General features: G+C 39.8%; 2 protein-coding genes and 1 long non-coding RNA gene across 3 annotated transcripts; 1 reads left to right on the top strand and 2 right to left on the bottom strand.

The window, feature by feature from the left end:
* The first annotated feature begins 1,038 nt into the window (after positions 1-1,038).
* Positions 1,039-9,983, top strand: LOC122021135. The gene is made up of 4 exons (XR_006122458.1): positions 1,039-1,688; positions 9,209-9,270; positions 9,360-9,456; positions 9,563-9,983. It is a non-coding gene; the product is annotated as an uncharacterized LOC122021135 (long non-coding RNA).
* Positions 9,984-10,356: 373 nt separating this feature from the next.
* Positions 10,357-10,938, bottom strand: LOC122019046 (protein DETOXIFICATION 48-like). Its single transcript, XM_042576554.1, has one exon. It carries the CDS (start codon positions 10,936-10,938, stop codon positions 10,357-10,359), a length of 582 nt encoding a protein of 193 aa, XP_042432488.1.
* Positions 10,939-12,272: 1,334 nt separating this feature from the next.
* Positions 12,273-12,587, bottom strand: LOC122019045 (non-specific lipid-transfer protein EPAD1-like). The gene has a single exon (XM_042576553.1). The coding sequence runs from the start codon at positions 12,585-12,587 to the stop codon at positions 12,273-12,275; it is 315 nt and encodes a 104-aa protein (XP_042432487.1).
* Between the last annotated feature and the right edge of the window lie 702 nt (positions 12,588-13,289).

Raw genomic sequence — 13,289 nt, 5'->3', positions numbered from 1 at the left:
TTCTGATCGGTCAGTAGACCGATCAGGGAGTCTCTGATCGGTCGGTAGACCGATCAGGGACCTGATTTCTGCGAACAACAACTTTCTGTTCGTATTCTGATCGATCTGTGGATCGATCAGGAGCTGGAAATCCTCTGATCGGTCGGTAGACCGATCAACGATCTGGCTTCTGCGAACAGAAACTTTCTGTTCGTTCCCTGATCAATCCGTGGATCGATCAGGAGCTGGATCACGGTTCACTGATCGGTCAGCAGACCGATCAGGGGTCGGCTGGATCGGTCGGCAGACCGATCCAGCAGTGTACAGAATTACAGCCTAGTTATGGATCGGTCGGTTGAACGATCCGAAGTTTTCTACCGTACCAGTATCAGTAGATCGGTCTGTGGATCGATCCGAAGTTAATAGTTTAGCAAAAATCAAATTTAAATTAGCTCAGCTTTCCGCACAGTATAGTTTAGCATTAACTGTAGCAAATCGCCTTACAGCCTAGTACCCAGAAGGCGGGTCGTTACATATATATAGATATGTCTGTGAAGTTCTTATTGCAGAATGAGTGCAAGTTTCCTTCGACTTGAGGTATACAAGTCATCTTGGTCATGGAGATTTAGTCTTTGACATATTAAGCAAACAGCTCATTGAGGTGTAGACCCGAGATGATTGGGTATAAGTTGAACTGCCCGAAGGTGTTTGGATAGCTCACAGAGGATTCACCGCTCCTTGCAAGGAGACCTATACCCCATGACCACTTGTTAAGATTATTACTCAAAGTCTTTAGCCAAAGCACCACATGTTATGTAAAAAGCCATATTATATAATAATTAAATAATAAGGTTTAATAGGCAAATAACTTTAACAAAATTTTTGAGAATTTTTAAAAATTTTCTGGGATTTAATCGGAGCTTGTATGACGTATTTTGAGGGATACATTTATAGGCTTGAGAAAACCCCGTTTGGGATACCCGGAGGTGGAAGTTGATTGAGAAATTGATCTAGGGTTTAATTGAAAAACTCCTAAGTTATAAATTAAATCCCGTGCCCTAGCTCTCAAATCCACCGCCGACTCCTCTTCCCCGAGCCCTCACGCGACGCCGCCCTCTCCTCCTCACGCCGAACCCTTTTCTCCCCAAATCCACAACCGACTGCCTTCTTCCCTCTCCCTCTCGCGAGTTCCCACACCACAGCAGCCGGCGATCTTCTCCTCCTCCTCATGCGAGCACCACAACCGCCGACTCTCCCCCTCACACGAGCACCACAACCGCCGACCTCGCTCTCTCGCACGAGCACCACAGACGCCTCCGACCTCTCCTCCTCATGCGAGCACCAGAGACGTCGAACCACCGCCAGTACAACGAGCTAGTGGCCAACGTGACGCCTCTCCATCACATTCTGTCGTTCCCTAATACTGAGTTCCCTGGCAATTTTCCTCCTTCGTCAGTCACCAGGTTTCATTGAGGTGGGTTCCAGCCGGAGAGGAAGCTGTGGATGTCGAAATTGGGTAAGGCATTTACAGTTTTGGGATGTTAGATCTGTAGATCGAGGTTTTGAGTTTCGATTTGGATTACATGTTCTTGAATGTAGCTTCATAGTAAACTCGACTGTAGATTTTCAGCAGCAGGCATCACCAGCGAGCAATTTTCCAGCAATTGCACTTCCTGGCAGTGGGTCAGCAAAGATGAATTCATTGTAGGGTAAGGTTTTGGGTTTTGGATATCTATTGTAGCTTAATATGTATTTGTTCATTAATAATTAGGGGTTAAATCATGGTTGGTAATCCTAATTGTGATGGTGTTTGGCTGGAATTGTGAGAACAGAGGGCTTTACATAATCTAAACATTTGATGGTTTAAATTTGGGCTTGGTAAATCGGTAAAGGGAATTTGCAGAGGGTAATGTCTGAGCTAGGATTAGTTACCTGTTTTGTAAATTGGTTTAGTTATTTTAATTCATATGAACTTAGTTAAAATTGATACGTTGACGTAGGGCTTTGATTAAGGCGGGCGTCACGACGAAGGGGGTATTGGATTCAGACTACGTTTAGAGGCGGGCACTTCTTATTTTGACTTTCTTTAGTTCTTTGGAACTTGGTGCATGAGCTACTTTTGGATAATGACTGCTTTACCTTGACTCCACTCGTAATATTTCCTGTGCTTGATACTTCCACTCAAACCTTTTAGATATTCATTTCTATATCCATACAGTCTCTTGATGCCATCTATGATATTTAGCAGATATTAGATACCAACCTTGTTTGCTTTGATTGTTGTTTATTTATGTACCGTATTGAGCATGTTGACTTTATGTAGCATACCTGATTCCTGTTTATATGTATATGATGAGCATGCTTACTTTATGTAGCATACTTGATTCTTGTTTATATGTATATGATGATTGTTGTATTTTGCGCATCACATCATTGCATGCATGTTAACGACAAATTCTCCCTTGCGGTCGAGAGAGTCGTTGACCAGGGTCGCACACTCGATATCTCGAGAGAGTGGTAGCTGGAGCATATGTCGCTTGTCCTGTCGTGCTCCCACTCGCTCACTCATGAGTAGAGAAAGTTGGAGTTGCGAGCAGCAGGGACCCCCGTTGCAGATGTAGCTAGTTAGCTACTATGCAACTATCCACTCGATCACTCGAGAGAGTGATAGCTGGAGTGTCATATAGTTTGTCATTGACCCGACCTCTCGACCATACAGGGGTCATGGAGCAGAGGGGTGGGCGGGAGTGACCATCAGTGCATACGTTTTTATTATTGTTATACCTGCCTATGCTATTGCTTTCTTATGTTTACAGTTGTTCGGTTTGCCATGTGATACGTTTATACTTGTTGAGCTATATATGTATTGATCGCATGTTGTTCGACTCTGGTTTACTTATTGATAGAATGTCTTTACCTCGCATGATACCTTCGTAGTGATGAACAATTCAGTAGTCGATCGGTATTACTCCTAATCTTCTATTACCTAGCCTAGTATATGGTTTCAGGTATGAGCATATATTACAATTTTATTTTAGTATTTGCTATTCCTCTTATGAGACTGTATATCTTTGGCTCACTCTCTATTTGTATAGTATCTTATGTTCATGCACTATCTTTCCTTTACATGCTGAGTCCCAGCACTCACCACCCTACAAACTAGTTTTTCTTTCGCTAGGTAGCAGGTAGATGAATCAAGGATACTTGGAGAGTCCTGGTTGCCAGTCCCACTGTACATTCGAGGACAATTTTCTTTTCAGTCTTATTTACTATTTGGGTGGTATATTGATTTTGCATATTTGCTCTTTCTAATAAGTTGATGTGAGTTTGGAGTCTAGTCAGGGTGGTTGCAGGTATTTTGGTTAATGACTTGGTTGGTCTTACATTCGTATTTTTTTGTGATTTTCGTTATGTTTACTTCCAGTCATGTGGGTTGTTTATAAACTACGTGATTATATTTTACTTCCAGCCGTGTGAGCTGTTTATAAACTGCATGGTTATGTGCAAATCCAACCATGTAGGCTGATGATTATTTTCTTATGTTGAGTGTTGATGTATATTGGTTCCAACTGTCACTGTTACAGGGGAGGTGCTATCCAATTTTTGATTGGACAACATTACCCTTGGGGCGTGACATGTTAAGAGTGCGAAACTCTTGTACACATATACGAGTAATTTGAATCCGTAGAACGAGGAAGTATTTATTGGGCTAGGTGTGTCATAGTCAGCCAAGTGGGGACAAGACACATAAACCATGTCCGGAACTAAGTGGGTATAAGACGAGTGAAAGGAACGATGCACGACTCACTGTAGTTGTTAAAGGGTTTAGAATTAATTCTAAAGATCAATTATGATTTTCCAACTAATTGGGGATCATAATGTATTACTAGGTGCCACTCATAATCATTCTATAATTAAGTAGTTAATTATGAATGGCCAAGATAAACCGGGAGCCTATTGATCACACGCACTAACGAGTCTCTAAAAGACGTAAAACAAGTTAAAGAATATGATTCTTAGATCAAGAGATAAATGTTTAGTTGGACCATACATAAGATAAATATGGAAATATTTGTCACAATGGAAGTGCGGATAGACCACATCTCTTATAAAAGAGTTGGACCACATTGGGTTTAACCATGAATTAGTCATGAACCAACTTGGTATAGTTGTGAATCAAACCAAGGGGTTAATGAGCTAATTTTTAGTTAAGGGATAATGGGTTAGATTTGGGCTTTCTAATTCAACTCATTAACGAGGGATATATATTGATATGGTTAAGAGAAAATTATATACATGAGATCATTAATTGACTTGTAAGTATTTTGGAAAATCTTAACGCAATTTCTCTTCTCCTCTTCCTCTCCCCTCTCTCTTTGCTGCGGCCAACAAGGGGAAGGCCTTCCCCTTGTTGCCATGACCACCACAAGGAAGAAATCTCTTTCTTGTGTGCTTCTCTTCCTCTTCCTCTTGAACCCTTTTCTTCGCTCGTAGCTAGTAACTTTCGAATGAAAGACGTATACTTAAGGAGTTGTTTTGAGGAGCTCGGTGTGAATATGAATAGATGCGAGGTTCGACAACATCGCTATGGTTGATGCCCTTCTCGTTACAGGTCATCCGTAAAGTACACCTAGCGTAAATTTACTTTCTGTAAAAATTTAATTATGTGATCATGTTCGACATGTTGTATCCTTGTATGCATGTGGTGCGTGTGATGTAATAATTTAAAAATTATTATTGTTTTATTTTCCATTGCGCATGTTTACGAAACGTGTTTTAACGCACATTACACAGACATATCCTAACAGTGGTATCAGAGCCTGATCGTACTTCGACATGATCGTAAAATTATTTTATGGTTCATAATTTGTGTTGTAATTAATTTTAGATTTTTTCTAGAATTATTAAGATTTTTTTATTTTTAGAAAGTTTCCTAAATTGTTAGGAAATTCTATTTTTGGAAAGTTTCTGATATAATTTCAGAAAATTCAATTTAGAAATTATCATTTTTGAAATTTTTTAAAATTTTAAGAAATATTTTATTTTTTAGAAAAATTCCTAATTTGTTAGGTAATACCGAATATGGAAAGATTCTAAAATTTTTTAAAAAAATCCAGATATGAGATATTCTAAAATAAATTATAGAATTAATCTTTTCTAGAATTTTCAAATTTATTAAAGCATTCTATATTTGGAAAGTTTTCTAAATTGTTAGTAAATATCAAATTTAGAAATATTTTAAATTCTAGACAAAGCTATTTAAAGAAATTAACATTTAATTTTTTTCTCTGAAAGTCTTACATTTAAAATAATTAATTTAAATACGACTTTGGAACCCAATATAGGTTCCTTCCTACTGGGTTAATAATATGCTTTTGTGAAATTTTCTTAATTTGTCCCCTAAGGTATTTAAAATACCAATTTAAGCCATTGTATTTTCTAATATGTTGACTATTTGAGCATGTACAATGTTTCAAATTTTCTATTTCCTTATTCAATTTTTCATTTTCTAATTTTAGTTTATCGAAATCTTCTAACCAACAAGAGACAACTAAAGTTAATTTTAACTTTTTATTTTCTTTTTCCAACATACAACAATTTTTTGATAATAATTTAATGAACTGAAACATTTTATCCGGAGGTAGAGATCGTACCTGACTTACCTTATCGATCTCAAAATCTGATGCTCCCCTTGTAGAGCTGCTTTCTATTGTTGTTCCTCCCCCTTCATCGATGCTTTTTTCCGATGTCGCTCCCCCTTCATTGATGTTTGCGATGCTCATTTCGGACGAACTTACTTCATCTTTGTCTTCTCATTGACTTGCCACTAGCGCAAGTTCAGCAATAGCTTCTATTTCCAATTTGGATGAAGTGTCGTCCTTCATCACCTTTAGATTATATTTGGGCCGAGCTGACTTCTTGTTCTATTCTTTGTCCTTGCTCTTGTCCTTGCTCTTCAATTTAGGGCAATATTTTTCACGTACCCTTCTTCATTGCAGTGGCAGCATCTTATCTTTCTTTTACTTTTTGTACCCTACACTTAATTAAATCTTTTAGATTTAAATAATTCTTTAAATCTACTTACCATGAATGCCATTTCATTGTCCTCGAGAGAAGATTCTAAATCTCGTTCGTCCATCTTTAACTTTAAGACAATATTGTACTTTGGCTCATTTTTCAGATTTGCACATCTTGTTTCATGGACTTCAAATGTTGAAAATATTTCTTCTAAAGCACTTGATTATGTTGGTGCAGGAAGCACCAGATGATCAAACCTGTGTTTTGATAGTGATAAAGGATTCAAAAGTTAAGATATCTTATTATCTAACAAGTATGATTGAACTTGCAGGAAAGTCCTAGTGGATTCTAGGCAGGTGGAAAATCGTAGGGGGAGGTAACCCTAGTCCTAGGGGGTGGTAACCCTAGGTTATGAAAAATCCTAGGAGGAGGTAACCCTAGGTTCTAAGGGGTAATAACCCAAAGTGGAAAGTATTGACGGGTCGAGCACTTTGGGCAAAATCCTAGAGTCGGGGACTCTATGTGAAAATCCTGGTGGTCGCGGATCAGGTGAAAGTCTGAACAGGTCATGGAGCAGACGTCTAGTATGAAAACCTGAAGTCTCGGGAGCTGACCAAAAGTCCAGTCAGTCTGGAGGACCGGTTTAGCAATAGGTAACTTCTCCTGAGAGGAGTAGGTGAGGACGCATTTCCCGTTGAGGGAACAGTAGGCATCGGTTCGACGTAAGGTTTCCGAAGGAAATCCAAAAGTTAGAATCGGATAGTCTGAAGGCTATCAAAAGTTATATATTGCTTTACTTGATATTCGTCTAACTTTATTTTGCAGGTAAACTAACACTCTTGTAGGCTAAAGTTTCGACCTTTATCGGTCGACTGAACTGGGGATCGGTTGACTAAACCTCCAAGCAAACAGATCTGATTTCCAACAAGCTAATTAGGTTCGACCAAGGGATCGGTCAACTGAACCTAGGGTCCAGTCGACCGAACAGTGGATAATCATCAACGTGGTCAAGATGAGTTGATCGAACCAAATGAGTTGGGGATCGGTTGACTGAACCACAAGATCGGTCAACCGAACGAAGACCCTTATCCGAGCAGACGCATGTGGATGAGAAGTTGGGCAGGTTCAAAGGGTTAGGTCGACCGAACACCTAGATCGGTCGGTTGATCATAGTCGAGTCAAAGACAATCCCAAGATCAGTGGATCTGGATCAGGTCTACCTTGGCTATAAAAGGAAGGTCGACCAGCAACTTCGAAACAACACTTTCTGAGATCAAGAACGAACAACTGTGCGCACTCTGGAAATATCTAAACGCTGTTCCAACAACGATCAAGCCAGAAGATTGATTTCACTAAGTCGTCGTTAACAAGTTTTGTTTCAGAATTGTAAAGTTTCATACTTATATTGTTCTTTTGTAAAGCTTTCTAAATTGATAGTGAATTGTCTAACGAAAGATATCAACGATCGTGGGCCTTAAAGTAGGAGTCGCCAAAGGCTCCAAACCAAGTAACCAAAAGTGTTAGTTATTGTCCTCGTGTTTCTCTCTATTTTCTACTACGTTTACTTTGTATTTTTTGAAACGAGTGAAAAAGCCACGAGTGTTATTCACCTCCCCCCTCTAGCATGCTATCGATCCTATAGATTCTAGGTCCTTTGAAATGTAATAAACATCTACTAATGATGCTCATTCAGCAGTTCTAGGAAATGCGTTAAGCGCGTACCTTAACGAATCTTGGTTGCTTACCTTTTCTTTGAGATTCATGAGTCCAGTGATGAGTTCCTTGATTCTTGGGTGGAGGTGTGCGACTGTTTCGCCTTCTTCTAACCGGAGGTTGCTGATCTAGTTCTGGAGCAGGTTCCATCTCACTAGTTTTGCCTTCGAGGGCCCTTCGTGTAGTTCTAGGAATTTCTCCCAGAGCTCCTTGGCTAACTCGTAGGCTTCGATACGGTTGACTTCTTGAGGTCGTAAAACGCTAAGAAGATGAAATTCTACTTTGTCGTTTGCCAAAAATCGATTTGCTCTTTCTTTGACCACTGCTCTAAATATATAGAACTTCATAAAGCCACATAAAATGTAATTATCTTCAGTGAGCAATTTGATATTACCTATATTATAGCACTTAGCGATATAGATTGATAAAAGTAAATGGTGCAAGAAAGTATTTGCATAGAGTTCGTGGTTTGGTCCCCTCATAGTGTGATTATGATATTTAATGATAAATTTAGTTAATTTTATTGGCTAGTTTTTAATGATGAGTTTGACTCTACACAATTTTTTTCCTGTCACCAAGTATATCGAAAAGTATCCGCTACGGATGATTAAAAAACTTAGTATCTTTTAATTGTGCGCCTTATTTGGAAATTTTTTTTTTATAAATTTACCAAAGTCAAGGATTAAATCATGAATATATAGATGATAATCTGAATGCTCTACTACTATACCATAGCCGAGGGTATGACTATAATATCTAAGCACCATGCATATGTGTTCTTCTAAAACTTTTAAATATGTACCATAAGAGTAATTATTTAAGTGGGTATGAAGCTCATGTATAAAAAACATGATAATAAACAATCAAAATAAAAGTGCATTTAAGTCCAACATAAGGCTTTCAAAAAACGGAGTACTGATTTCTGTTATTATTATTTACCAAAGGATTTCACTAATAAATCCTTGATTTTTTGTTCACATGATGTGTAAGTAGGTAAGATGCTGAGTTAAGTCATTGGAGCTTTTCAGATTCATTATGGTTAGAGGCTTTAGTTATAATCATTGTTCAATATACTTTAGTTGAATCAAACAGAATTTATTAGCTTCAATAGCTGAGAAAATTGAATATTTGAGTGTTATGGTGGATGACTTTCTTCATCAATTACTAAATTATAAGAAAGTAGTTATCAAATTTAAGCTCTTTTATGCGCATATATATATATATATACTGTGCGCGTCTTCTTGTACGCTCCTGTGCGCGTCTTTTTTTTTTTAATCCAAGATTTTCTCATCAACACGTCTTCTCTCCTCGCTCGCCTCGGCGTTCCTAGCTAGTGACGCCGTGTTCCTTTCCTCGGCTTTCCTCGCTCGCCTCGGTGTTCCTCGGCGTTCCTCTCCTGCGACGCCGTGCTCCTATTAATTTGTGGACTCCTCAAATACTTCTAAAGGACACAATGATCAACTTTCTGAAAACATTTTGTTTCTCTGATACATTTCAGGTTCAAGATAACATCAACCTATTCTATTGCACCAGAGAAAACATAACCATCATTTTAACTAGGTATGATCTACTTTTAAGTTTCTCAAGTCGCATCCTTCGGTTGAGTTTTTTTAGTACAGAATTTGAAAGGAAACTTCCTCTTTAAACAGTATGAGTGTCGACCCGGGCATTATGAGTCAGATGCCTTCATTGCCTGTGTTAATCGATGATCATCTTTTCCAGTCTATTCTTCCCCTTGCTAACCAGGTAAGTTATAGTTATCTTATGTGGACTTGTCACAAACTAGAATGGTTATGAATATATTTAATAATTAATTGCGTCCTTAAACTTGGCTGTCATGTTATTTTTGAAGGTGCATTTACCTGCAAATACTTCTCTAAAGGAAGAGCCGAGATACTGGTAAATCTTTTTCGCTTGGAGGGTGGCGATTCGATATCTGTAACTGAAGTTGGCTTCCACATAGCAAATCGAAGCTTCTTCAGATGGCTGCTATGTTCTTCAAGGGAGATCCTACTCGGAACACCGAGGCAAGCGACTGAGCGAGGAAGGCTGAGGAACACCGAGGCGAGGAGCACGGCGTCGCGGGAGAGGAACGCCGAGGAACACCGAGGCGAGCGAGGAAAGCCGAGGAAAGGAACATGGCGTCACTGGCTAGGAACTCCGAGGAACGGCGTGGAACGCCGAGGCGAGCGAGGAGAGAAGACGTGTCGATGAGAAAATCTTGGATTTAAAAATAACAAAAAAAAAAACGCGCACGGGAGCGTATAAGAAGACGCGCACAGTATCAAAACTATATATATATATATATATATATATATATATATATATATATATATGTTATGGTGGATGACTTTCTTCATCAATTACTAAATTATAAGAAAGTAGTTATCAAATTTAAGCTCTTTTATGCATATAATTTAGTAATTGATGAAGAAAGTCATCCACCATAACACACACATATATATATATATATATACAAAAATGTTATGCTACGGTAAATAGCATGTCATTGTTTTATTATTTTTTATAAAATTTTTTCTCTTTTTTCTTTGTTTTTTTTTCTTCTGCTTTGTTCGTTCTCGTTTCACCGAGAAGCAGTTCACCGTGCCTCGTCGCATGCCCGCCACCCGCCCTGCCACCGGCCATCTACCCACCACCGGCGTGATCACGACCGGAATCCGGATGCGACTGCGCCGGAATCCGGTCGCCTGCCCACCACCACCATTCTAGGCAGACGGAGACGCAAGATGGCGTCGCAAGGCAGAGCAGCGCTGGCCACCCGCGGAAGCATTCGCTGGAGAGGAAGCCACCTCCACCGCCGGGACACGTATCGCGGCATGCGCCAGAGAGGAGGAGGAAGAGGTGGAGGCAAACAAGGAGGTTGAGGTTGGTCCACACCATGGCTGCCGCCACGCCAGCTATGCCGAGGCGGAGGCGAACGGCGAGAAGGTACATGAGTGGGCCATGGAGCGCGACGCAGAAGGAGGAGCAGTAGGTGACTGGGAGGGTGATGTTCTGGGAGCGGAGGAAGACGCGGAGCGAGTGTAGTAAGGACAGGAGGAGGAGATCCGGTGAGGCTGCCGCGATGAACACCTGCATTGCCGTCGCAATCTCCGCGTCCTGCCCGCATCGGAGGAGGATGGTGCGGGCGTTGAACCAGAGGAAGGCGATCGGGAGGGAGGCGGAGAGGAGTAGGGTGGCGCGCTGCAGGGTGAGGCCGGAATCCATGCGGCGATCCCCGACGGATTCACCCCCTGGGCTATAGTATGGGTGGGTCCAGGCGGCCGGAGGCCGCCGGCGGTGGGTAGATGGTCGGCGGGCGGGCGAGGAGGCGCGGTGAGAGGATGGTCGGCGGGCGAGGAGTCGCGGTGAGCAGTGGCGAGAACGAACAAACACAAAAAAAATCTTATATTTAAAAAATAAAAAAATATTAAAAATAACAAACTTTGTAGATCGCGGATGAGTTCGCATGGCAGGTCCGTATTTTAACAAAACTCTATATATATATATATATATATATATATATATATATATATAGTTAAAATTAGATATAAATAATAAAAAAATTGTAAATATTTTTTAATTTGTTTATATTAATAATGAATTTTTTTATAAAAATTGAGCTTTTAAAGATTTGTAAAATGAAATTCATTAATAAAATAATTAAGTTTTTATTTTTTTAATCCAATTCGGTTCAATTCGATTCACTTTTAAATAAGTAAAATTAATTTTTATTTTAATTAAACCTAAATTAGACGGAAAGAATATTTTGGGAATTAAGTATACTCTAATAAAAATTAAAATACGATGCATCTTTTGGGGAATCTAGAAAATTGAGTGCTTCAGAAAATGTCGATGTTTGCCTTCGAGACTGAGAAAGAAAAAGATAGTAAAAAAACAATGGAATTCAAGGGTAAGTAATTTTCTCCTATGTATCATCAGATTTTTAGGAGCAATTTCTAGATTTTTTTTGTTTTTTTGTTTTTGTAGTTGTAAAAAATAATTCGCCTCTCTATAAGTTGATGTTGCTCATTTTGTTCCACCTTAATTGTTCAAACGAGATTTCCTAACAATTTATGCACGTGAGATTAATTCAATATTATTTGATATTCGGAGCATGCACGAGCGCTGCCGCCTAATTTGGAAGAAAACATTGTGTTGAGGGATCCATGACTGACACGAAAACTTCATAAGCCATCAGATTTTTATGCCATCTTCCAAGATTCATATGCTATTCTTGGAAACAAATTACAAGGCAAGAGATTTTCAGGGAAAGAGAATTAGTATGAATTTACTTAAGGCTACGTTTGATTGGGTGTAATGTAATCTTACTTGTAATGTAATGTAATGTAATCTTGATTGCATTATTATGTTTGGTAATGTAATATAATCTTGATTACATTACTACGTTTGGTAATGTAATGTATGTAATCTTTGATTAGATGATTACATTCTTTTGTTTGGTATTCATTATTTTTTATAAGTAATGTAATTCGTATTATTATAAAATGATAAAAATATTCTGCGACCTCTACCGACGACCGCCGCATCTTTGTCGGAGCTTACGGCAACCAACGACCGTCGTCGTTGGCCTCCTCTGCCGACGACCGCCATCGGTAATCGACGACGGCGATGACCGCCGGCGACGACGGCAGAGGCGGCCGACGACAGTTGCCCGCAGTGACGGGGGCGGCGGGCGGCGGTGGTCGCCGGCGGCGGTGGTCGCCGGCGGCGGTGGTCGCCGGCGGCGGGCGGCGGTGGTCGCCGGCGGCGGGCGGCGGTGGTCTTCGCGGCGGGCGGCGGTGGTCTTCGCGACGGGCGGCGGTGGTCGTCGACGGTGGTCGTCGACGGTGGTCGCCGGCGACGGCCGACAGCATTGGGCGGCGACAGTGGGCAGCGGCAGCTGACGACAGTGGGCGGCAGCGACGGTGGACTAGGGGTATATTCGACATTTAATTTTTGATTAAACGATGACCTCGTAATGTAATCGGATTACATAATATTTGATTTGTAATCTAGATTACAAAACTTCACTACCTTTTGTAATCCAGATTACATTACATTACAAGTTTAAAATTAAACCAAACAAAATAATCAGCCTTGTAATGTAATCAGGATTACATTACAAGGCAAATTACATCCTACTAAACGTAGCCTAAGGAAAGTATGATTCTCATGGTCAACATGTAAGTTGAAGCCTCGAGCTGATGGACCTTTTAGAATTTATGAAATTCATGGAGAATCTTTGATCGTACGACATACCTTCAATGCTACTTATGTTAAAGAAATAATGTTGTCCATTTTCAAGTCCAGTCTCTTATCCAAGAATTTTAGGATGTGATGTTGAAGAAAGATAGTGCGTAGCACATGCACATGGTAGTAGAACTAGGGGTGCAAACTAGTTGACCTAGCTCACGTGTTTTTTGAGTCGTCTTAAGAAATATTTGATTCGTATTCAAATTTTTTTTCGAGCTGAACTCGAGCACAAATTATATTGTTCGCGAGCCACTTGGGAGTTTTAATATTTTATTAATATATGTTAAATATATATTAAATAAATAAATTTCAAACCTTTTGAA

The sequence above is a fragment of the Zingiber officinale genome, chromosome 9A (genome assembly GCF_018446385.1).
Source record: "Zingiber officinale cultivar Zhangliang chromosome 9A, Zo_v1.1, whole genome shotgun sequence".
NCBI lineage: Eukaryota > Viridiplantae > Streptophyta > Magnoliopsida > Zingiberales > Zingiberaceae > Zingiber > Zingiber officinale.
This window is presented reverse-complemented; position numbering and strand designations above follow the sequence as displayed.